Genomic DNA, 22833 nt, shown 5'->3' with positions numbered 1-22833 from the left:
TCAAATGAGCTGAATCCTAAACGAGATTCGGAATCTTCATCCAGCTGCTCTGAGGACGGACACATAGTCTCTCCGCTGATTGGTCTTCATCCCGGAAACGGAACAAAAAGGAGGCGTATCCATGGGCGTATCTATAGTGCTCTACTGAGAAGTCACAGCAGTCAGTGGTTTGATCAGTAATATCCAGCTAAATACATACATATATATATATATATATATTTATTTAAACTACTGCTCAGGAGTCATGGACGAAGTGACAGGCGCTCAGCTCATTGCCGAGTCTCTGAAAACTCAGGTGAGATCGGGCGTTCAGATGTAGCTTTTTACCTCTGCAGAACTGTGTCAGAGTTCATGTTCTGGGCTGCAAGAGTTGCCAAACTTTATAGCTTCAGGCATTTGATGACCTGATCTCATTTAGATATTGCTTCTCCCTGCAGAAAGTGGAGTACATGTTTGGAATAGTCGGTGTTCCTATCATTGAAGTGGCCATGGCTGCTCAGGCTGCTGGGATCAAATATGTGGGAATGCGTAACGAGCAGGCGGTAAATGATCCGAACGCCCTCTACTCTTTAAAAGAGTGACTAAATACTTACAGTATAATGATTAGATCTCACAGATTGTTCTGTCACCCCATAGGCGTGCTATGCTGCATCTGCGGTTGGATACATAACAGGGAGGTAAGACCCAGTGGTGGGAAGTAACGAAGTACAAGTACTTCGTTACTGTACTTAAGTACAATTTTCGTGTATCTGTACTTAAGTAGATTTAATAATGGATACTTTCTACTTTTACTCCACTACATTTTACAGTAAGTATCTGTACTTTCTACTTCACTACATTTCTACAAAAGTGTCACGTTACTCGTTACATCCAAGTCGCGTTGTTCTTTTTTTCCGTTAAAATGTGAAGGTGGCGCCGTAAAATCCGAGCAATAACGTGACTTAGTGTCTGTTGTCACCCATCGCCTCCACCTTTACTCGCACGCGGATCTCCAAGACATGCGCAGTGAGCGGGAGAAGATGTCTGTCTAATCCTCAGTAATATAGCTCTGCATAAATCGATATGGCGACATGTAAAATCAGCAGCGCTTCGCTTTCACAGACGGTGGGACTTCGTCCAACATTTAGCATCACTTGGAAGGAAAGTTTAAAGAAAGGTAAGCTCCGTGGACGTGTTGCTAGCAAAGCTAGCTGTACAGAGACACATGTTGCATCTGCGATGAAAAAAGAGTTGTCACTCATGCGCTGAATTATTGTGTGGAGGTGTTGACTGAGGCGTCTCATATACTGTATGGGACAACGCTGGTACCAAAGTGCAATACAGTGGTATGATATTCAGGAACGATCCGATTCTTCTGGATGGATCTTTACTGATTAAATTTATTTCAGCTCTAAGTATTTAATATCTAGGTGTTTTATGGGAATGTGGATCTTTCAGATCAATTTGAGAAGCAATTTTGATAGGTAAAAGTACATTTATTTTATGTCACGTAGCACGAGGTGCTGGTCTTGACTTGGTCTTGGGTTGGTGGTATTGACTACAACACTGCTACTGGCTCCTTGGTTGAATGTCCACCCCCACCCACCTTCTTTCCATCCCCTTTCTGTTGGATTTCTTTAAAAATAAATGCCATTAGTGGCAAAAAAAAGTAAAGTCCATGTTATGTTTGGACAGGAGACAAGATGCTTCCATCCCTGAAATTATGATGCATAGAATCGCATATCTAAGTCTAAGCTATGTTACAGAGTAAACACAATAAAAACATGCTTTATCTGTGGTATTGTTCATTAAAATGGCACATTTCTAATGTATTAAAATTACATACGATCGGTACACTTAATGATATTAGCGATTAGGTAATCCATTCAGCAAGTACTTTTACTTTTAATACTTAAGTATTTTTAAAAGCCAGTACTTTTTTACTTTTACTTAAGTAAAATGTTAATGTGGTAGTTTTACTTTTACTTGAGTACATTTTTGTCTGTGTATTTGTACTTCTACTTAAGTAAATTTTTTGAGTGCTTTCTCCACCACTGGTAAAGACCTCTGTTTGCTGAGCAGAACAATGTGTTTAGGTTGTTGTTGTGTCGCTTTCTTGCTAACATGTTGCTTCATTCCTGTTGACCTCTGAATCCAGACCAGGAGCCTGCCTGGTGGTGTCTGGACCTGGACTCATTCATGCTCTGGGTGGGATGGCCAACGCCAACATGAACTGCTGGTATTACACAATGTTGAAACTTTCCTCTTTCACTGTCACATCTGTTGCTTTCATTCACACCCCAAAACTATTACATTTACAATTAATTTTTTTTTTTTTTAATGGAAGGACAACAAAGAGTAAGAACATAATTCTGAAGATATATAGTTTTCAATTTTGTTTCCAAAACGTTCATGATTAGTCACCTAATTATTAAATGAAGTCCATTCAAAGGTTTGTTGGAGAACATTATTGAACAAAGAAAATCATGAAGCTAAATAAGGGAACTGAAAAGAATTGAAACTGAGATGGATTAATTAAACTGGAAATGGCTTTAAAGCTGCTCCTTAGAGAGATTGTACCATTTTGTTAAGAAGAATGGTCAAAGATGGGTCTATATTTTGACTGAGAGGCTGAATGTAATCACAACTAAACATCACATTGACGTTTGAGATTGTAAAATGTGAAAAGGTTGAAGTAGCAGGGCTGTAGAGGAAGTGTTTTCTCTACTCAGGCCAGTGCTCGTGATCGGCGGCTCCTCGGATCGAAACCAGGAAACGGCAGGAGCCTTCCAGGAGTTTCCCCAGGTGATTCTACCTTCCTGTGGATTTTTCTTTAACTCTGAGTCTCTGCCCTGACTCCCGGTTTCATTCATTTTTAGGTGGAGGCGTGCCGCCTCTACAGCAAGTTTACTGCCAGGGCCAGCAGTCTGGAAGCTATCCCCTCAGTCATAGAGAAGGTGACTACGTTATTATTTGTTTTCACGCAAATAGGATTCCTTAAGAATGAAGTAGATCGTATTTGTTCACTCATAGGCAGTTCGCACCAGCATATACGGACGCCCGGGTGCTGTTTACGTTGACATCGCAGGGGACATGGTCAATGCTAAAGTAGAGCGGGACAAAGTCAGGTTTGTTTGATTTCAATGCATCCTTTTTTATCTAAACGGCCGCTCAAAGTGTAAAAGAATAAGATTAACTGATCTCTCCTGCAGGGAAGTGTCCTGCTGTCCACCACCACCTGTGAGTTTGGCCGCCAGCGCTGCAGTTGAAGAGGCCCTCTCCGTCCTAAAAGCAGCAAAGACACCATTGGTCATCATTGGAAAGGGTAATTCAAAGAAAATATACATTTAAATTTTTTTCAAACTTACAGGGGCATACCTTTTTATTTCTTTTGTCTGTGATGCAAATCAGCTGCGACAGAATGAGGCTGTGAAGTTGTGTGTTCTGAGCAGGAGCAGCTTACGGCAGGGCGGAGGCTGTGCTGACGGAGTTTGTGGAGGAGAGTGGGCTCCCGTTCCTGCCCACACCTATGGGCAAAGGAATCCTGCCCGACGATCACCCCAGCTGTGTGGCCGCTGCTCGCTCCAGGTCGGCCAAATACTGTAACCTAATCAAGCTCCAGAACTGACAGTTTAAGGGTTTTTTTTTTTTTTTGTTTGTGTTTTTCTACATTTTTTTTGCCTAAATTCTGCAATGAAAGATTTATTTTTGCACATCTTTACAGAGCGTCGCCCACAAACATTAATCTAAACTTGTTATTGCTTTTATTATTTTATTTTATTTTTTCTGTTGCAAAGAGCTCTTCTTCAGGCCGACGTCGTTCTCCTGCTCGGAGCGAGGCTAAACTGGATGCTGCATTTTGGTCTGCCACCCAGATTTAATCCTGATGTTAAGATCATTCAGGTGTGTAAATGTCGCAGCCAATATTTCACTAAACATCAGCACAGATGTTAAAAACCTGTTTGTACGATAATCTGCTCCTGGGGGCGTCACTGCACTGTAATGAAAATGAAACCAAATGCTTCTTCCAGGTTGACCTCTGCGCCGAGGAAATGGGAAACAACGTGAAGGCACGTGTTGCTCTCCTGGGGGACGTCGGTGCTGTTGTGTCTCAGGTCTGACATGAGATTCGGTATTTTAGCTTTCCTCTAGATGTGGACGGATTAAATAATTGTATCCTCTTTTTTTTTTTTTTTTTGTTTTCCTTCAGCTTCTGACGTGTGTCCGCAGAGATGGCTGGAAATATCCCTCTAAGACCGAGTGGTGGAGCGCGCTCAGCGAGAAGGTTGCTGCTAATATAAAAACATCAAAGGTGGGTCCGACTGCTCTAATTTCGGACAAATCTCTTGCCACTACAAACTCTTTGCAGATATTCCTAATTGACGCTCTTGCTTTCGTCACAGGATCTGGCTCTTAAGGAAACGTTGCCCATGAACTACTACACTGTGTTTCATCACATTTCTCAGCTGCTTCCACGCGATTGCATCATTGTTAGCGAGGGCGCTAACACTATGGACATCGGACGCACCATGCTGAATAACTACCTACCCCGACACAGGTGAGGTGTTTTGTCAGCGTCAAGCTTCAAGTGGCACAGAGTGGACCGATGGAAATGAGTCCACATCTGATAGCTGCTCTGAAATGAGTGTATATATTTTTTGATTCATCTATGATTAACTTTTTTTTTTTTTTTTTTTTTTTTATAAAATTCTCAAACAGTATTAACTTTTACCAGAAATGGCCGTACTTGACATTTCTTTACAACTTACTAATATTATGTCTTAAATTGGTTAAATTGTCAAACATCAATCCCAGGATTAGCCCTAACCCTAGATCTTTTAAAATGAAACTATGCCTGACATGTGATCAAAGGACGCTTGCAGTGAAATGTCACATTTCTTAGCACCGCTAAGAGTTTTTTAAAAATGTGATTTTCAAGCAAAAAAAAATTACTTTTTTAGCAAAATAAGAGGTGGCAGACTTATTGGCTGCCCTAAATTAGGGCGAATAAAATTACCCAAATTAGTTGATGGATTTTTCCACATTTTCTTTGTGAAATTACACCACTGTAATAAAAAAATTCCTTATTCCAAAGGATTTCACATTCTATCATAAGAGTGCCAATAAAATTGGCTGAATAAAGTCAATACAGGAGCCTGTGTGGCGTAACTGTGTTGATGTGAAGGTTGGATGCGGGCACCTTTGGAACGATGGGAGTCGGCCTTGGCTTCGCCATAGCAGCAGCTGCCGTGGAGACGACCAGGACCAAACCCCAAAGAGTTGTCTGTGTGGAGGGAGACAGCGCCTTCGGCTTCTCTGGCATGGAGGTCGAAACCATGTGCAGGTCTGTTACAGTTTTCATAATGCAGTCATGTTACTTTTTCCAACACCAGTGGACATTAATTTTTCCCCCCTTTTTACTAGGTATAATCTGCCTGTGATCATTATTGTGGTCAATAATAATGGCATTTACAGTGGAGTAGATGCCAATACGTGGAAAGAAATGTCAAAAATGGGTGACCTGACCTCTGTGTGAGTCTTCCATTAACGAGAAAGTGGCTATAGGACAACCTGTGCAATCCAATTTGTATTTCTATGTATAATCACCTTCCTATATGTGTGTGCTCTCCTTCAGGGCGCCTCCTGTCTCCCTTCTGCCCGACGCCCGCTACAATGAGGTAATGACGGCATTTGGAGGTCAGGGGTTTCTGGTGAGGACCTCGGAGGAGCTGCGCGACGCCTTGCAGCTCTGCCTGACCGACTGGGAGAGACCGAGTCTGCTCAACGTGCTCATTGATCCTTCGTCTGACAGAAAGCAGCAGGTACATGAACGCCTCTGTAATTACATCGATCAGTCACGGTTCTGATCTGAATCGACTCAGTTTTTATATAGTGCCTGTCAGAAGTATTTGTCCCACAAACTTCAATATATTCCATCGAGATTTTATCTGATTGACCAACATGAATTGATGCATGATGAAGAAGTACAAGGAACAGTGTCTTTTTTTTTCTTGCTTGTTTCTTTTTACAAAAAAAACATTTAAAAAAGGATGTGAGCATTTTATTTCTTCCCCCTTTTCTCTGCCAACCAGGGGTGAAAGTAAGGGGGTACGGCAGGGTACTGAGTACCCCTAAAAGATTTAGCGGGGGTACGCAGTACCCTCAAGAGAGGGGAGCGGCTGTCAGCTGTAAAAAACAACGGGTTCACTGTGCAGCAGTGAGTTCACCCACTAATTAGCCGTGACTGATTAGTTTTTCAATAACAATCTAAAACACGACTTAATCAGTTAATAAATGGCTTTTTTCCCATTTCATATTGTTTCTGAACTGTTCGTGCTTTGCTAGAGCAGCGGTGCAATACGTCGATCGCGGAAGGTTTTGAGACGTTCTCAGCATGAGGTGACAAACAGAACGCCGCCAGAACGCTGAGACCAGCACGTCCTCCTCTGACTCCTTATCAAAACATTCATAACTTTATTAAAGAACAACAACAAAAAAATCAACAAAACGTGTTCAAATTAATGACCCAACGACAATAATAATCTAAGTGATTATTGTTTCAACAAGGCGTTGCGCAATTCTGTGCGTTTCGGTTCCATTACTAGAGCAGGAGTTTAAAATGAACTAATCAACCACCGCTGTGTTCATGAGAGGCTTATTAATGATAGCAAAATAAATATCAGGCCTGAAAACCTGATATTGTAACGGACTGAATGTTATGTTTTTAACGTAATCTCTGGTCGGATTGTGGAGCGCATGAGGTTGCCATGGCAACGGGTGTGCTTAAATGACGGAGAGACGGAGAGTAAAAAGGTGAGTGGTTTAGAGTTGATCACTTGTTCGGGTTGTTTTACCTTTTTTTACCTTTGCTTTGGCTCATCACAGCCGCTGTAGTTTCTGAACGTTGAATAAACGAAAATCTTGGACTAATTATCTCGTTCTTTGTGAGTATACGTCATTTACAACAAACATCAAACACGGTAAATATGTTTCATTAAGTATTTAACAAACAAATGGCTTCTACCGCGATAATTATGTGAAATTAAATTGTCTATTATAAAAAAAATAGTTTGGTGCGGTCGGGCTCAGAGTCTGAGAGGCTTTTCCTTTATCAAACAAATTTTTTTGCCTCTTATTTTGTGTAAATATTTATGTTGATGAGATTTTCTCCAAAATAATAACCTTTTTCAACCTTTATAGCTCCACTATTGAAAATGAGGCTCTAACATTCACAAATGACATTGAAATAAAATCCAGTCCAACATCTGGTTTGAGGTGATTCCTCTGGAACCTGTTGGAGGAAAAATATCCCAACTTCAGACGATGAGCTTTAACCTGACAGAGCTCTGTGGTTCCTCCAGGGTGAGGAGGTACCATGTTAGGAAGAGAAGTGGAAGCTGCAGGATCTTCAGAAGAAACGGGTGATGATGCTGGGGTACTGATTACCCCTATGTCTGGACACAGGAACAATAGAACCAGTTTAAAAGCTAAATGTTCAGAATTTAGGTCTCATGGCATCTCAAGGTGTCAACATTGCAGCCAGTGGGCTGAAGAAAATACGGCTTTATTTTGTAGCAATTCAAGAGCTACCAGCTTTTATCACTTCGCAAAAATGTTATCAGCACAGAAACTCCAAAGCACACAAAGAAGCTATATATATATATATATATATATATATATATATATATATAATTTTTTTTTGTCATAGTACCCCCAAGAATTTAAAACTACTTTCACCCCTGCTACCAACCCTAAATAAAATTCAGTCCAGTCAATTGCCTTCAGAGGTTACATAATTAGTAAATGGTCATCCACATCATCAACTGACAAAGTCCAGTCAAGGAGAGCATTAATTATTGAAGCAGCCACTGTAACTAGACACCAAACACTAGCTGCATTTATTTACATTCACAGTCGAGGTTAAACAGGAGATGTAGGGTGAATTCACGCCACCCTGTGGCCTGGGTTGGTAACTGCAACAGACAGGACTATAAACGAATGCAAAATCTTATGAACTGAACTCCCTTAGAAATTTTTAAGATAAAAACTTGCTCAGTGTAAGAAAATGTACATTTCCTTACAGCATAATGTATTTTAAGAAATAAAAGGATCAACAAATGTAGTTCCCCTTTTACTACATCTCCAGAAGCTACACATATTCCTAAGCAATATTTTTTGTTTTAGATTTCGTAGGAAGTCACGGGGAGCACAAGAACCTTTTTGACCCTCACAGCAGCACAGCTGGCTGTCCTTAAAGGATAAAAGAGCGCTGCAGTTCAGGATTTGCATGGAGCATCAAACGGCTCGAGCCTCGTCTCATCCTCCCACCGCTTTGTAGACCGACGTCCCGCCCTGAAGCATTAATCTGTGCACCCCAGGTGCATAGCCGAACTGTTGTATCCCCCTCACAATCCCTTCGTCTAACTCCAAGCTGGCCTTTCTATTTCAGGGATCCTGTAATTAGAAAGCACAGCCCCTCTTTGTTTATGTTGAATGTATCCACGCAACCCTCAGCAGGCAAATCTGAAGGTTGCGTGAAGGTCCGTGTCTGGTGCTGAGCCCTGCGCCTGAAGAAAACCTGTTTCTTTTTATTTGAATTGGGTTGGTTTAATTGGTGTTTAGCATCTACTTATGCTTACAGAAGACAAAGTCGAGTCTGAGAATAATGAAAATAAACCTCATTGGTTTGATGGATGCTGTATTAACATGATAAGCTAATGGATTTTGATGGTGTCTGTGTTTACAGGAGTTTCCTTGGCTCACACGCTCCAACCTTTAAGACTCGAACCTTCGTCCAGAACGTCAGCGGATGAGCAGTGGAAGCTTTAAAACATGAAACTGTTTTAATTTTATTGATTGTTCCTATGAAATAATTAATGTTTTTTGATACTTGCTATGTTTTAGGAGCTAGCAACCTTTTACAATTCACACAGTGAAACTTTTTTCACTATAGTTAATATTTTCTTCTGAAAGACTTGATATGATAATATTAAGAGAATGAATATTGATGCTGTTGAATAAAATAAAACAAAATAATGCTTAAAATTATGTGGCATGACTGTTGTTTGGGCAAACAAACCAATAAAAGCACATGAGGAACTTAAAAGTGCAATTGATTTTTCACTTTTTTTTCCTCATCTTTTGAGTTTAACCTTCTTATGAATGATACAATAGATGATCCAGATAATTAAAGTGCAACTAGGACACAACTTTCAACTACACATTTATTACATACTCTTTCTTTACTGTTGACTGACAGGCAAGATTGTTTGAAGGTTAAAAATATCCATATTAAAGTTATTGATAAATTTAACAGGTAAATTAGTTTTAATACCGTGAAAATGTATTTTTCTTCTTACAGACGTGTTTTTTGCTTCTGTATCACTGTTTCAGATCAGAGGTCAAACTATGTATCAGAAATTTCATGAGTAAATACAACATGCAGTTTTGAAATGATGCTGTGATTGAGGAACAGATCTTGCCAAACCAGCATAGCTCTACGAGAAAAATACAATTCCCCCTCCATTTTAAAAAAATCTCTTTTCCTATTGTTTAACTCTACTCTTCCGAGAGGTAAAATGAACCAGAACGACACCCAGTGACGTACAGACCTCACTTGCTTCGGTAAAGTTCAGTGCCAAATGGCATCAGAGTTTCAAAGCAAAAAGCAATGTGGGCCAAAAAGATTGCATATTCTCATATTTGTCAATAAACATCTTGATACCTCCTAAAGACTTTTGGCAAAATGTCATGTGGACTAAGAAAACTTTGACACTACAGTGCAAAAGTAAAATGTATTTTATATTGCAAAAAAAAAAAAAAATAGCAGCAGTTTCTAATTGAGGTCACTCTTTCATATGTTGTCCTATTTTCAGGATGGCAAATTGTGGATTTGTCTTTATTAAGACTCCCTACCGAGGAGTGGAAACAACAATAAGACCCCTCTACAGTAGTAGGGATCTAATATTGGCACTGAGGGCAGCTGGTGTGCTGTCTCCTGTAATTTTAGAGCACACTGATGCGGAGGAAAGATTTAATGGGTATTGGTCAGCGTACTCTCTTGTGAAGGCGTAAGGGAAACCAGCAGAACGAGCGAGCGCAGAGGGAGGGCAGAGAGGGAGAGGACGGTGAGGAGAGGAGAGGAGCCGAGAGAGAAAGGCAGAGTTTCAAGGCTGCTGTGGCTCAGACGCAAAGTCGGGCAACTATCTGTGGCAGCATGACTCTCCTCGCTGTTGGACTGTGTCTGCCACTGTGGTTTTCGTTTTGCCTGGCTCAGTCCTCGTTTCTGGACAGCTTCCTGTCATTCCCAGCAGGTAGGCGCATTTAAAACCACGAGCTTGCACATGCGTGGGCTGTTGTGTGAGTGAGTTACTGCACTAAGTGCATGCGTTACACATGGGCTGAGGGCTTCTGGAAATACAGATTGTGAGTTTCACTGCGATCTCATACTGTCGGGTTGTTCTGGGGTTTTCCTTGTTTCCCTTGAGGTAGACTGTAAATGCCTCTATAAATAGTGAGAAGAGCTTCAGTCCGTCTGCGAGAGGCACTTCATATCTCTGTCTGGGTGTCATGATTTGATATTTTGCACCTGTTTTCGTGCTGCTTATGCTGCTTGTGCATCTTGTACCCTCTTGTAAGGTGTCTACCAAAATATGCCGGATCACTCCACACTGTTGCTTCTTTGCAGATGCATGGGCACAAGTTTGAAGTTAAAGATTTCTTTGCTCGTGTTTACGATGAGGTCAGAAATGAGTTGTAACAGTGTGGCGAGTCGTGTTTTTTTTTTTTTCTTTTTTTTTTTTTGTGAATATTCAATATCATTGAAATCAGCCATCATTTTTGCCAACCAGTTTGTGACTATTCTGCAGGAGTTATATTGCATTACAGTAAAACATTTGAACTCACTAGATCAATATTTAGCAGAGATAGTAAAGAAAAAAAACACTGGTAGTGTTGCTAGTACAACTAGCAGGGCAGACGTTCCACAAGTAAGACATGGTGCTGGGCTAGTAGTGCTAACTAGAAGGCTTTTTGACCTCCTAGTCAGCAGGAGATTAGACTAACCTAGGTGAATAACATGTTAAAATATTTCAAATACTTTTTAACATGAGGACCAAAAGCAATGTTACAAGTCAAGCAGTAAACGTTTCTTAGCCATTTGTGTTTACTATGCAAATGAATTGCAGTATTGCCTATACCTATATGTTGGAACATTAACTTCATATTGGTAAACTAGTTGACATTTTTAAATGCTGCAATTCACTAGTCTGGCAAAAAAAAAGAAAAGCTTCACCCAATTAACTAACACACACTTAGGCTTAATTACAGCATTTTATCAAGTCATTGAACCTGATACAGCATTTTAAAAGAGCAGACTATTTACAATATTTTTACTATTTCCAATTGTTACTAGTCTGGCTGAAACACTTCACATAACTAGTTTCCTGATGAGCCTCTGATTTAACGATCACAAGTTTAACACTTGCAACTAGAGCCGTCCATTGATTTGGTCTTGTTGTTGACTGATGCATCAAAAGCCAAGCTGAGACTTTAGTGCTACTAAGACTACTTTTTTTTTAACTAGTGTAAAGTTAAATTAGAAGGTAAAAACAATGATTGATTTCAACTGAATATTTGCATAAACAGCTCGCTATTTCGACAGGTAAATAAACTTGACAGGTCAAGCAAACTTTTTAACCTCTGGCTTAATTTGTGACCGCATGTACGCTGTGCACAGCTCTCAGGTCCCAGGAGCAGCAGAAGAGATTTAACCCATGCTGTTTACTGAGTCCTCCACCGCCCCCGCTCTTTCCTCCACCCCCTTCACTTTGGCGCCGCCACACACTTGTGAGTCATGTGACTTTCTATTGTGGAGTATGAAGCTGTTGATATGTCCTTAGGTTACAGTCATACGGGTTGCTAGACATTGTTTGGCACTAGAGCTCTCCTGGTGTTTTTGGCTATATTGTGACAATTAAATGTAGATCTGACTCAGTCGAAATCAAACCTCACGTTTTTTACAGGAGGAAGACGGTTCACGTCGTGGCAGCGAGTCTGGCCATAAGAGTAAAGGTTCTGCCTGTGTCCAGGGCCCTCCTGGCCCCGCTGGACCGCCTGGGCCTCAGGTAAAGCAGCAAACTCTTAGGATTCGAGATCTTGTCGCTGACATTTCGACACGTCCAACTCATCCTGCTTCACGCCCAAAACAATCTTGGCTACAAATCACTTCATAGAAAGGAACAAAGTGTGACGAATCGGCACTCTGGCAAAAAATATTTGCCCCAATCTCCCCTTCCAAATTGATAGTTCCTGCGGAGAAGATGGGGATTTCTCTGGCCCTTGCAGCACAACAGTCCATTAACGCGCCACATTTAGCTGCGACACAAATAGCCTTTTTCCACTGCCGGCCAGTGTGCCACACATCATTCTCAGAAACTGTCCGAGGAGCTGGAAAGGCGGGCTGTGTCGCGTAAATTCCAGGGATCTCCGACGCACGCCGTGCACGCATTTGTGTTTTCAAGTCATGACAAATACATAAAAAAAAAAACCAACACCACTTTGATTCCGTTTATGCTTATGAGGCAGATCTGTGCGCTGCCGAGAAATTAGAGTTTCTGTGAGTAATAGGCAGCTTATCTCAAGCGGTTCGTGAGGCTTCTGCTTACGCCACCAGATGGACTGCAGTTCAGTCTATCAAAAAGACCCATGAGGCACTTCTCGAATCAATAGAGACCAGTCAGCCTTCAGCTAATTAAAACTGCAGCTCTGCTCTCCAAGAAGCATGTTGCCGACAGTAAAACTAATTTAGATGGCTATCTACGTGATTCATAACCAATTATTTTTGTGTTTTCTTATGATAACAAGGGTCCCCCTGGATTTCCCGGAATGAGAGGGCCTAAAGGAGAAAAAGTAAGCAGTTTATTTGATTTCCTCCTCTTGTAATTATTCCTGAAAAGGCAGATTGAATTGACCTGTTGCACATAACTGAAAAATGCTTTTGGGAAGTTCATTAAGCGCCTGCTGTCCTTGTCCCCTCCTCCGCATCCTGTCGTCAGGGAGAAATCGGAAGACCCGGGCAAAAGGTGAGCGCCCCCGTCAATCATGCCGTCCCTCCTTGCCGCCGTAAGTGAGTTTTCTCAAAAGTGACACAAAGCATCTCCTCCGCATCCCCTGCAAGCGAGCGCACATCAAGAGAGGCACTGTGTGCGAGCGCACAACCTTGACAGGAGACAGAGCAGGCAGGCTGTCAGGATGCAAGGGAAGCAGGGGCTGCTGAGGCTAAACACCTCAGCCATGCACGCTGACATGATTCAGCGTGCGGCATCAGGACAGTCGCGCTCGAGAAGAAGGACATCTCCCGATCTCCAGACGAAGATCAAGAGACTCTTGTTTGTTTGCTTGTTTGTTTCTTGGCAAAAGCAAGATGAGAAGTGAGCTCCAAAACGTTCCTGTCAGTGTTGTGGCGCAGTAAGTGCAGCCCCTTACCGAGCAGGTTTGCAGCACTGCGGTGCAATTTAGCTTAGTGCTTCAGCCAGATCATTAATCATTTTATTCCCAACAAGCAAAGACTCCCAGTTCTATATACAGCCGTCATTTAATTAAAGAGGGCAAAGTGACAGTGCTCGTTAAAGCCATTCTGCCTCTACATGTGCAGCAGGAATGGACAGATATTGCACCGTCCTGCCTGTCATCTAATGTAACATTCAGACTTCTCCCTCGCTCTCCCTCTCTTGGTTTTGTTCTAAACCTGTAAAACAAAGTGACAGTAAAAGCCCTGATTTCATAAACTTACGAAGCTGATGTGTCACACCAGGGTCGGACTGGGCCTCCTGGGCTTCCTGGGCAACAAGGACCAGCAGGATGGCCGGGACCACCTGGGGACAAAGTGAGTAAGTCAGACCTTATAATGTTAGACCTTGTGAAACGCCGTATAACCGACACAGCGACTTGCAGAAAGTATCCATGCCTCTCCAGCTTTATCGAAGTCAAGAGGCACCGCAGAGCGTTCGGGAGACCCGGTGGAGGGGAGGAGTTCAGAAAAGAAGCAGCTAAAAGTCCCACAGTAACTCTTGAGCAGCAAAAATCCTCAGCTTAGGTGAACAAATTTGTTGACAGGACAAATATTAGTCCTGCACTTCACAACACCAATAGTCATGGAAAAATGGTAAAGATTTGGATGAGACCAAAATCAAACGTTTGGCTCTACATGCAGAGTTGCTATAAGAGGAAGAAAACTAACACTGGACATCACCTGAGGTCAACATCCACACTTTGGAATACGGCGGTGGCAGAATCATGCTTTGGGGAAGCTTTTTTTTTTTATCTTGAAACAAGGGGTCTGAATACTTTTGAAAGGTTGTAAATAGCAGGGAGTGAAAGTAGGGGGGGAAACATTTTCAGCTAGGGTGTAATTGGACGTATTTTTAAGAAGTTAACCTACTCCACATGTTTAAATATATCTATGTATTTTTTTTATATTATCAGGGTGAGAAAGGTGACCCAGGATTGATGGGTTTGCCCGGATCTAGAGGACCAATGGGGCCAAGGGTACGATCCACACATAAAGCATTGGTGTCAACTTTACCCTTTTTTTTTTTGTTTGACTGTTGTCTCATTATTTTAAATCTCTTTAATCCTAGGGTTTACCTGGGTACAAAGGGGAAAAGGTAGGTTATCATTTTACTCATTTTCGCTTTGAAGGAGATAATAAACCATCTGGAGTACACACACCGTTTCTTCTCGGTCAGGGGTCCCGAGGTGATCGTGGTGAGCTTGGACTTAGAGGAGACAAGGTGAGCGCGACGCGTCAGCAGAGGTTTGAACACGTGCGCTACATGAAACATGAAGCATCTGCTGTTTTCTGTTCACAGGGCGCCATGGGTTTCCCAGGAATGCTTGGACAAAAGGCAAGTAAGGCTCAAACGAGCAGACGTTTATTCTTTGTTTTCTTAGAAGTGCAACATATGACTAGGTAAAATATTCGTTAGAATTCTTCTTATTTTATTTTATTTTTTGAATATTCCATTGATCTCACTTGTTGTGCAGGGTGAAATGGGTCCAAAAGGAGAGCCTGGAATCTCAGGAAACAGAGGACCGACAGGCCGACCTGGAAAGAGAGGAAAACAGGCGAGAAGATTGTGTAAAATTGTGCAGTGCATTTAGAAAAACATGTTGGAACTTATTTTTACTACTCAGCCTTTTATTAAGTTGCTAATCCCTGCACATCTTCACTTTGGGAGGAATTACGTGTAAACCATCAGAACAGGTTAAGAATTGCATAAACTTGTTTTTTTTTTCACCTTTATTTTTCTTAGGATACTTTTTGACTTCAATAGATTGCTGATGTTTCTAAAGCAAAACTTGATTTTGACTTTGATGTATTAAAGTTGCCTTTATTTCAGAAACACATTGTTTATTTTAACTCTGTGCACTTTATTTCATCTCAGGGACAGAAAGGAGACCATGGAAAAACTGGACCCATCGGACCTGCAGGTCCTCAGGGATCTCCTGGTCACCCCGGACCTCCTGGTTTACCTGCCGCAGGTACATGTGCAACAAGTTTCAAAATTTATCTCGACTTAAAAAAGAAAAAAATTCTCTGTGACTGAGCAGAACTTAGATGTCAAAAGATTTTTGTTTTGTGCTATTTTTTATTTTTTTGGCTTAAAGTTTGTCAAAAGGCTGAAAGAACTCAGCAACAGAAAAGCACACTTTAGAGCAATGGGCCATGCATCACCAGCAGTCTTATATAGCGGTAAAGACATGTGAGCCCCGAGTTGAAACTGGAGGCTGTGATGATGACATCATGTGGCTAAAGTAAGTTTACACATGGCAGGCCTCCCTGCAGTTTAGAAAATATTATGTCACCACATAATCAAAGTGACATTCAACTTGTGCACTAATTGAGTCTGCTTCTTGATAGATGAATCATTGATACTGTGTACAGCGACTTCTGGTATTTAAATCGCCTTCTGTCGCCTGCACTCTCAGTTATTGATCACGTTTAGCTTATTCAGACAACCGAACGCTGGGCTTCGACGTTTCTTCTTCACCCTTAGATGTCATTTTCATTTGTCCTTTCCGCGTTTTCAGCAGTGCGTTGATAATCCGTGTCTTTTTCTCGTTGCAGGGCTCTACATGGTTGGAGCAAAAGGGGCTCGAGGTCCACCGGGTCCTCCTGGGAACTGTGGCTGCAGCTCCCTCAGTACTTCGCCGTTTGATGACTACGCCAACACAGGGAGCTATCCCAAAGTGCCTGTGGTACGGAAAACGTTGTGTGGCTATCAGAAATATGCACCGGGAGTTATGTCAGTCAAATGTTTTGAGAAACTAAATTTGTTAATTATGTAAAAGTGTTTAGGTTTTTCCACTACCAAGCCATAAAAAAATTGCTTTTTTTAATTGGGATTTTATGTGACCAACACAAAGGATTGCCGTTCTACTAGAAGCTGAACCTCTGCTCCCGTCTCAAGTCTCCTGCGACATCCCACATTTAGCCATGACTTACTTCTCTGTCCCCGCTGAAGAAAAGTAGCCCCCATAATATGATGCAATCGAATGTAATCAATTTTAACAAACCAAAGCATTGGATTAGGCCTGTTCGCGTTTCGTTTCAGATATTTGTGGTGAGTAATGAAGAAGAACTGGAGCGCCTTCACACCGACAACGCCCTCGCATTCCGAAAAGACCAGAAAACGCTCTATTTCAAAGACGTCGACGGCTGGCTGCCAATCCAGGTATGATTGCATTCAGACTTTTGTCCAATCGTTTCTTTTTTATTTATTTATTTCCCTTTTTTGTTTAAGTCACTAAAATTCTGCAAAAGACCTTTCCATTCCAGATGACGCCCTTCCAGTCCATGGAAAACGCACCTGACGACGAAGGTTACTGTGGCGACGGGATAGTGCAGATCCCCAACGGGGAGGAGTGTGACGACCGGAACAGAGTTGTCACGGACGGCTGTGTTAGTAAGTACACGCGAAATGTTCTTCAACAGCCTCCTTAGTTCTACTTTGCTGCGCACGTAGAACCTGACCTCCACGCTCCTGCTGTCTCATCTTACTGTAGAGTGTAAACATGCTTACTGTGGAGACGGATACCGCTATGAAGGGGCTGAAGAGTGTGATGGAAAAGACTTTGGATACCAAACGTGTAACTCATATCTTCCAGGGTGAGTGCAAAATATACCTGTGCTTAGACGGCACTGTGTGCAAAAGTCTAGAGTCAGTTATCACTTTTTTTTAATATATTTTGGTAGTAAAAAGAGAGATTTGTTTGCTTTTCTTTTCTAAGCTGCTCTTTTCTAAGTATTTCTTTGGATTTTGCTGCTTTTTACTTGTTTTCTGTCGATACAGATCTTCAGATGATGTTTGTTTGTGAAGACACTTAACCCATGCCATTATGAGTCATTCAGACATAAAAAGCTCCTGACTCAAAAAAAGCACTGAGTCTACATATAGAGTGCCTCGAAAAGCATTAATTTCTCTTGATGTTTTTCCACACGTACACACTACAACCACAAACTTCAATCTATTTCATGCCAGTTTTTTTTAATACCGCAAGGCAAATTAGTTCATAATTATGAAGTGGAAGGAAAATTATTTTTAAAGCTTTTTAGAGATAAAAAGCTGAAAAGTGCAGGAAGTGTTTCTCTTCAGCCCTCAAAGCTTGGCAGAGCTGCCTTTCAGTGCAGTTACAGCTGTAGGTCTTTTTGAGCTCTCTACTAGCTTTGCAAATCTAGAGACTTACATTTTTTTTTTTGCCCATTTGTCTTTTTAAAACAGTTCACACTCAGTCAGATTGGATGGAGAACATCTCTGAGCATTACTTTTAAAAGTCTAGCTGTAGCTTATCGATTAAATATAAGTCTGGATCCCCTAGTTGAAGCCTCTAAAAGGTTTTCCGTGCTTCTCGTCGCTGATGAGAAAAAGTTGTCCTACTTTTTCCATTTTCGCACGATGGACCAAACAGTTATTTAGTTTGATAACCTAACCTAACCCTGCTCTATTAAACTTCGTCACAACTTTCACCCTGACATGTCTGCGGTGTTCTTTGGTTTTGACGATGAAAATGTTCTGTTCATTTAAAGCATTTTATAGAATTTATACTATTCAATTCAAAATTAGTTTAAATGTAGCTCATTATCTCAAGTTCTTCAAAGAGTTGTTGTAGATGCTGATGACTGTGGGCAAGAGGAATTTCCTGTAGTGTTCTGTGTTGCAGCAGAGCTGAAGAAACCTCTGACTGAAGACACTGTTGTTTGTTGTCTCATGAGTTCAAGGTTCTCTGCAAGTTTCTTGACTTTATGAAGAATCCTTCTTTGCCCCATCATGGCAGATGTTCCGGTTCAGTGCGCATACTGAGGTTAAATCAATATACATGTTTACTAAGTTGGTGACCTCTGAAAGCAGATCATTATAATTTATCTTATCTAGGAATACTTGAGTAAAGAGGCCAAAATACTAAGGTACACCATAATATTTAGATTTCTATTTGTCAATTTTGAAAATCCTTATATGATTTTAGTTCCACTTCACAACTATGCACTTTTTTGCATTGATCTATCTTGTAGATTCCTAATAAGATCAATGCAAGTTTCTGACTGCGACATGGCAAAGTTAAGGAGTACAAATACTTTCACAAGGCAGTAAAACAGAAGGAAAATGTTAGATGCATTTTCAGGCGCTTGGTTAGACGGGTCCAGTTTTTTTTTTACTGACTCAATTTACACAAAAAGTAATTTTTAGTAGTAGCAATCGAGTGCTTCTCTCAGCTTTTCTGTCAGGATTGTTTTCCTGACGCAGTGTGTGAAAGATATGGCTTTCACACACTGTTCTTCTGCACTATTATGTTATTTAGGCACCACATTTCTATGTCTCCCCTCCACTTTACTAATTTATAAACAAACATATTGCACATTAGGCTGTCATGATCAGATACAGCATAAGAAAAAAAAGTACAAAAGCAGCCAAAATACAAAGAAAACTTGACATAGAAATATTGCTCACAGGCATTTTAAGTGGTCAGAAAATTTGGCATATTCAATAAGAATACAAAGAAATTAGGCAGGACTAAAAACAAAAAAAAATCTTGTGAACAGTACTGGATGTGTTATCGCACTACTGTATGAGAAATAATAATAATCATCCTGAAGTAAATGTTTTTCTTGAACAATTATAGGTCTTATGGTTTCCTCAAGTGCACACCGTACTGTGTAATTGACTCCACAAACTGCAAATTCTTCACTTGAGGAGGGAATCTGGATTGTGCAGCCGGATCCTTCGTGTAATGCTGCTCGACGCGTGACGGGACTGTTTTCATGCAAAATACGGGAAAAAAAAAAAAGATAACACGAAAAATGTTCTGAAAAAGCAAAAGACTGCAGGAAGAGGCGACAAATGTTCTACTGAAAAAAACAAAAAAAAAAAAAAGCTGACAAATATGTACAAATGCACACATAACTCATCTGTTTTTCTGCGGAGACGCCCTCCCGGTGGCGAAGGCGTCAGAAGCGTGCGGGACAGCTGCACTCCGTCTTAACGAGCAGGACCTCGACAGGCCGCACCGGACTGGAGCCAAACCTTCTGAATGCGACGGCCGCGCAGGCCTAATTAAGAGACACTGCGTTGTGTTCCAGAGAAGCAGCAGCTGGAGCAGAAGCGCATTTATCCTGACCTGGTTACCGCAACAAAAGAAACAGGAGAGAGGCGAGCGGGGGCATCCGGAGACATTCTACTCCAGGGTGGATGACAGCAAACAGCTCTTGCATGAAGCTGGGCTAAAACCGCGCTCAACTCATCACAATATTAGCATCCAAATTTGCCTCTGACACTGCAAGGCAACCGGACCCACTCTGCTGTTTACTTAGGTTGCCAGGACAGGACACTTAAAATACTTTTTCTTTTCTTATTTATTGTAGCCTCTCAGTATCAAGGCATTTTTGATCGTCAAACGAGATTGTTTCTGCAAACAGAGATGATTCACAAGGTCTAAAAACCTTCAGTGGCTGACGCAGCGTCGGCGTACATCGAAACATGAGTTACACTCAGTCTGTAGAAGATTTCAGAAATCCAAACACGAACTCAGGAACTGGTGTAGCTCCACACATGCCTCACTGTGTTTCTTATTGTTTTGTTTTTTTGTTGTTGTTGTTTGTTTTGTTTTTTTAAATGGCTCTGACTGTACTCTGACGCACACAGGTAACACAAGCGAAACCTTCGACACATACAATAATGCATAATCACGTTCCTCCCCTGTGCTTCAAAGCAAAAAAACAAAAGATGTGAAGGCTCGAAACTGTTATTGCTCTTAATTTTCCTCATTGCACATAACCAGCTGGACTTATCTGTAGCTGCTACGGGGGGGAGGAATTAAAAATTCCTGTCTGTTCTAAGGTCATTACTGTATCTACTCTTAATACCTCTTTATCCAGTTTTGTCTTATGAAGCAACGGAGAAACTCATTAGTATCTTTAACCGCGTATACATGTAGTCTGCTGTGTGCTGAAAATAACCGTGCCGATATAAGCTGACATTTTCCATAAGCTACCGTATGAGTCCCAGTGCCAAGAAAGACTTTTTTCCCGAGCTCAGACTGTTAATGCATCACGTCTGCATGCATGACGGTGGGAAATGCGCCAGTTTTGTCAAGCGTTGTTTTGTTAGTCACCAGTCTTTGGCGTAACAGGTGTCTTAAAGGAGAGCCCTGTCCTAAGTGTAGCTTATTACCGTACGTATGATGAACTTTACAGTGGTGAACTGTGCCATGAACTAAAGATGAAACACTGTTAGAAAACTGCTGTGACTGTCGTGTCTGTGTGTGATTCTGTGTATGCACAACAATGCTGGAACATGCATGTGGTAACGTACTGTACCATCAGGCTTCATGAAGTTATTATTATTATTATTATTATTATTATTATTATTATTATTATTATTATTATTATGCACTGTGACCGGGACTTATGTTTCATTGTTCTGATATGATTTTTACAGTAGCTGTGGGAAATTTTGAGAAAAGAATCCAATAAAAAAATTAATAAATAATTTAAATGACCTCATGTGATTGAACTGAGGGAGATGCTGCTGATGTCTCAGCACCAGATGTTAATTAGGTAAAAACAAAACCAGGGTTTTGTCTACGGCTACCCTGGCTGTTGCATTAGAAAGGTGTCATGACCTCTCAGATTTTTCTTTTGAGAATATTAATACTTTTTTTGTTTTTGTTTTATGGAACCTGGAAACACCCCAAGGAGGGAATGAACAATGAAAGGATGGATGGCTACAAGACATATTTCTTTAGTCAAATTTTCAAAATTAGAAGGTTATATCTAAAAAAAAATCATATCCATATGTTGTAGAGCAAGAAGAAAATGGCTATTTAACAGATGTGTGCAGCTTTTATATAGACTGGGATTGAATTGGAGCAGGTTAAATAAATTGTCATATTTCTCATGTGAAACCTGGGACAGGGAATAAAGTCTAGAAACTTGGATACTCTTCAGTATAGTTTATCCAGAGCTGAATCTATTCATATAAATCACAGTCCATAGTTTATAGGAGCCTTCAAGAGAGGTTTCCAGACTATCTGCGTGCCTCAATCGAGCCCTTCAGAGCCGCGTCTGCACCCAGAGACCAGCTCTGGGCAATAAAAGTTGAAAACGGGCAGCTAGCCAGGATTGCAACCGAGATGCTCGGGGCTGCATCTAACTGGGTAAGTATATTAACATACTGTTTCCCTTTTCCAAATCACATCAAGACAATTTGTCCACGGAGATGCCTGAGTAAAAGCTTACCTTAGCATACTCATCCTATCATGTGCAATTCCTCTGACCAGGCCAATCGCATTTATTCCCGCAGATGTCTCAGTGCTGGAACAAAAATCACTAGCGCATCAAAAGGTGGTTCCACAGCGAGATAAAGACAAATGCATGCCAAACTTTTTATTAATTAATTAATTTATTTATTTTGTACTTGAAATTGTACTTCCCTTCCAATTCATGACTATTCAGTACTTTGTTTTGGTCTCACAAGTCAAGTTCAAATAAAACATACTGAGGTTTGTGGTTGTTGCAAACCAGGCTAGGTAATGATGAAGTGTGCTGATGTTTCCAGCTGACCTTTATTAGTGCTCCTTTTCCATTTTTGTACAGTTTTCACTTTGAAACCCTGTAAAAACTCGAATGGAGCATAAATTAATATATCCTTATAAAGCAAAGAAAATAAAAATAAAAAAATTACCTCTCTAAAATCTGCTAAATGGGCAAACTTTACAAAACATTCAAACATTTCACAACAGAATATTATTTTTGACAAACAACGAAATATAAAATACCTTGATCCCACTAACTTTCAGGAGAAACAAAACCAAGTGGTATGATGATGACTATGGCAGGAAGTGAGTTGCACTTCCTGTCTGCTATGTTTAACAAAATAAAAGCCCAAGAGGAGGTAAAGCACTTTCAAATTAAAAAAATCACTCAAAATTACGGCGCTTGACGTTAAACTCTTACTGGCATTACGTGAACAAACGGATGTAATAATATCCTCCTCATTCTGGTGTGACGCTACAGCTGTAGGATGAGGGCGGACCAAACGTTTACTGCAGGAACGGAAAGCAGGGCAGGACCCAGGCCAAGGGACAATCTCTGACCCACAGGAAGGAATCACTGGCACGCAGAGAGGCATGTTCTTGTCAAGGACACAAAGTCTAAATACTCGTTTGACACAATCATGAGAGAATACAAATTAATCACTGACACTTTCCGTCGCAGCTGTGTAGACAGGCTACGACACGACAGCATTATTGAATATGTGTAGGTTGTTGTTATGGCTACCACAGCAAAAAAAAAAAAAA

General features: G+C 41.0%; 2 protein-coding genes across 4 annotated transcripts; both read left to right on the top strand.

Annotated features, from left to right (window-relative positions):
• The first annotated feature begins 86 nt into the window (after positions 1–86).
• Positions 87–9085, top strand: hacl1 (2-hydroxyacyl-CoA lyase 1). Of its 3 annotated transcripts, XM_008432485.3 has the most exons (17): positions 98–295; positions 438–542; positions 637–677; positions 2138–2218; positions 2712–2784; positions 2859–2936; positions 3013–3107; positions 3192–3304; positions 3432–3567; positions 3777–3882; positions 4011–4094; positions 4190–4291; positions 4383–4537; positions 5165–5323; positions 5404–5511; positions 5615–5801; positions 8726–9085. In XM_008432485.3, exons 1-17 carry the CDS (start codon positions 245–247, stop codon positions 8756–8758), a joined length of 1707 nt encoding a protein of 568 aa, XP_008430707.1. In that variant the 5' UTR covers positions 98–244; the 3' UTR covers positions 8759–9085. The 3 variants fall into 3 exon arrangements, with proteins under 3 accessions (XP_017165236.1, XP_008430707.1, XP_017165237.1); XM_017309747.2 differs by lacking the exon at positions 5404–5511 and having other exon boundaries at positions 87–295; XM_017309748.2 differs by lacking the exons at positions 98–295; positions 438–542 and having other exon boundaries at positions 677–1156.
• Positions 9086–10065: 980 nt separating this feature from the next.
• Positions 10066–21029, top strand: colq (collagen-like tail subunit (single strand of homotrimer) of asymmetric acetylcholinesterase). Its single transcript, XM_008432486.3, has 17 exons — positions 10066–10292; positions 11717–11826; positions 12003–12104; positions 12844–12888; positions 13035–13061; positions 13793–13864; positions 14464–14526; positions 14619–14645; positions 14727–14771; positions 14850–14885; positions 15025–15105; positions 15426–15522; positions 16109–16239; positions 16596–16715; positions 16805–16946; positions 17047–17149; positions 19159–21029. Exons 1-17 carry the CDS (start codon positions 10196–10198, stop codon positions 19226–19228), a joined length of 1368 nt encoding a protein of 455 aa, XP_008430708.2. The 5' UTR covers positions 10066–10195; the 3' UTR covers positions 19229–21029.
• The last annotated feature ends 1804 nt before the right edge of the window (positions 21030–22833 follow it).

The sequence above is a fragment of the Poecilia reticulata genome, chromosome 16 (genome assembly GCF_904066995.2).
Source record: "Poecilia reticulata chromosome 16, P_reticulata-male-v2, whole genome shotgun sequence".
NCBI classification, from domain to species: Eukaryota; Metazoa; Chordata; class Actinopteri; order Cyprinodontiformes; family Poeciliidae; genus Poecilia; species Poecilia reticulata.
This window is presented reverse-complemented; position numbering and strand designations above follow the sequence as displayed.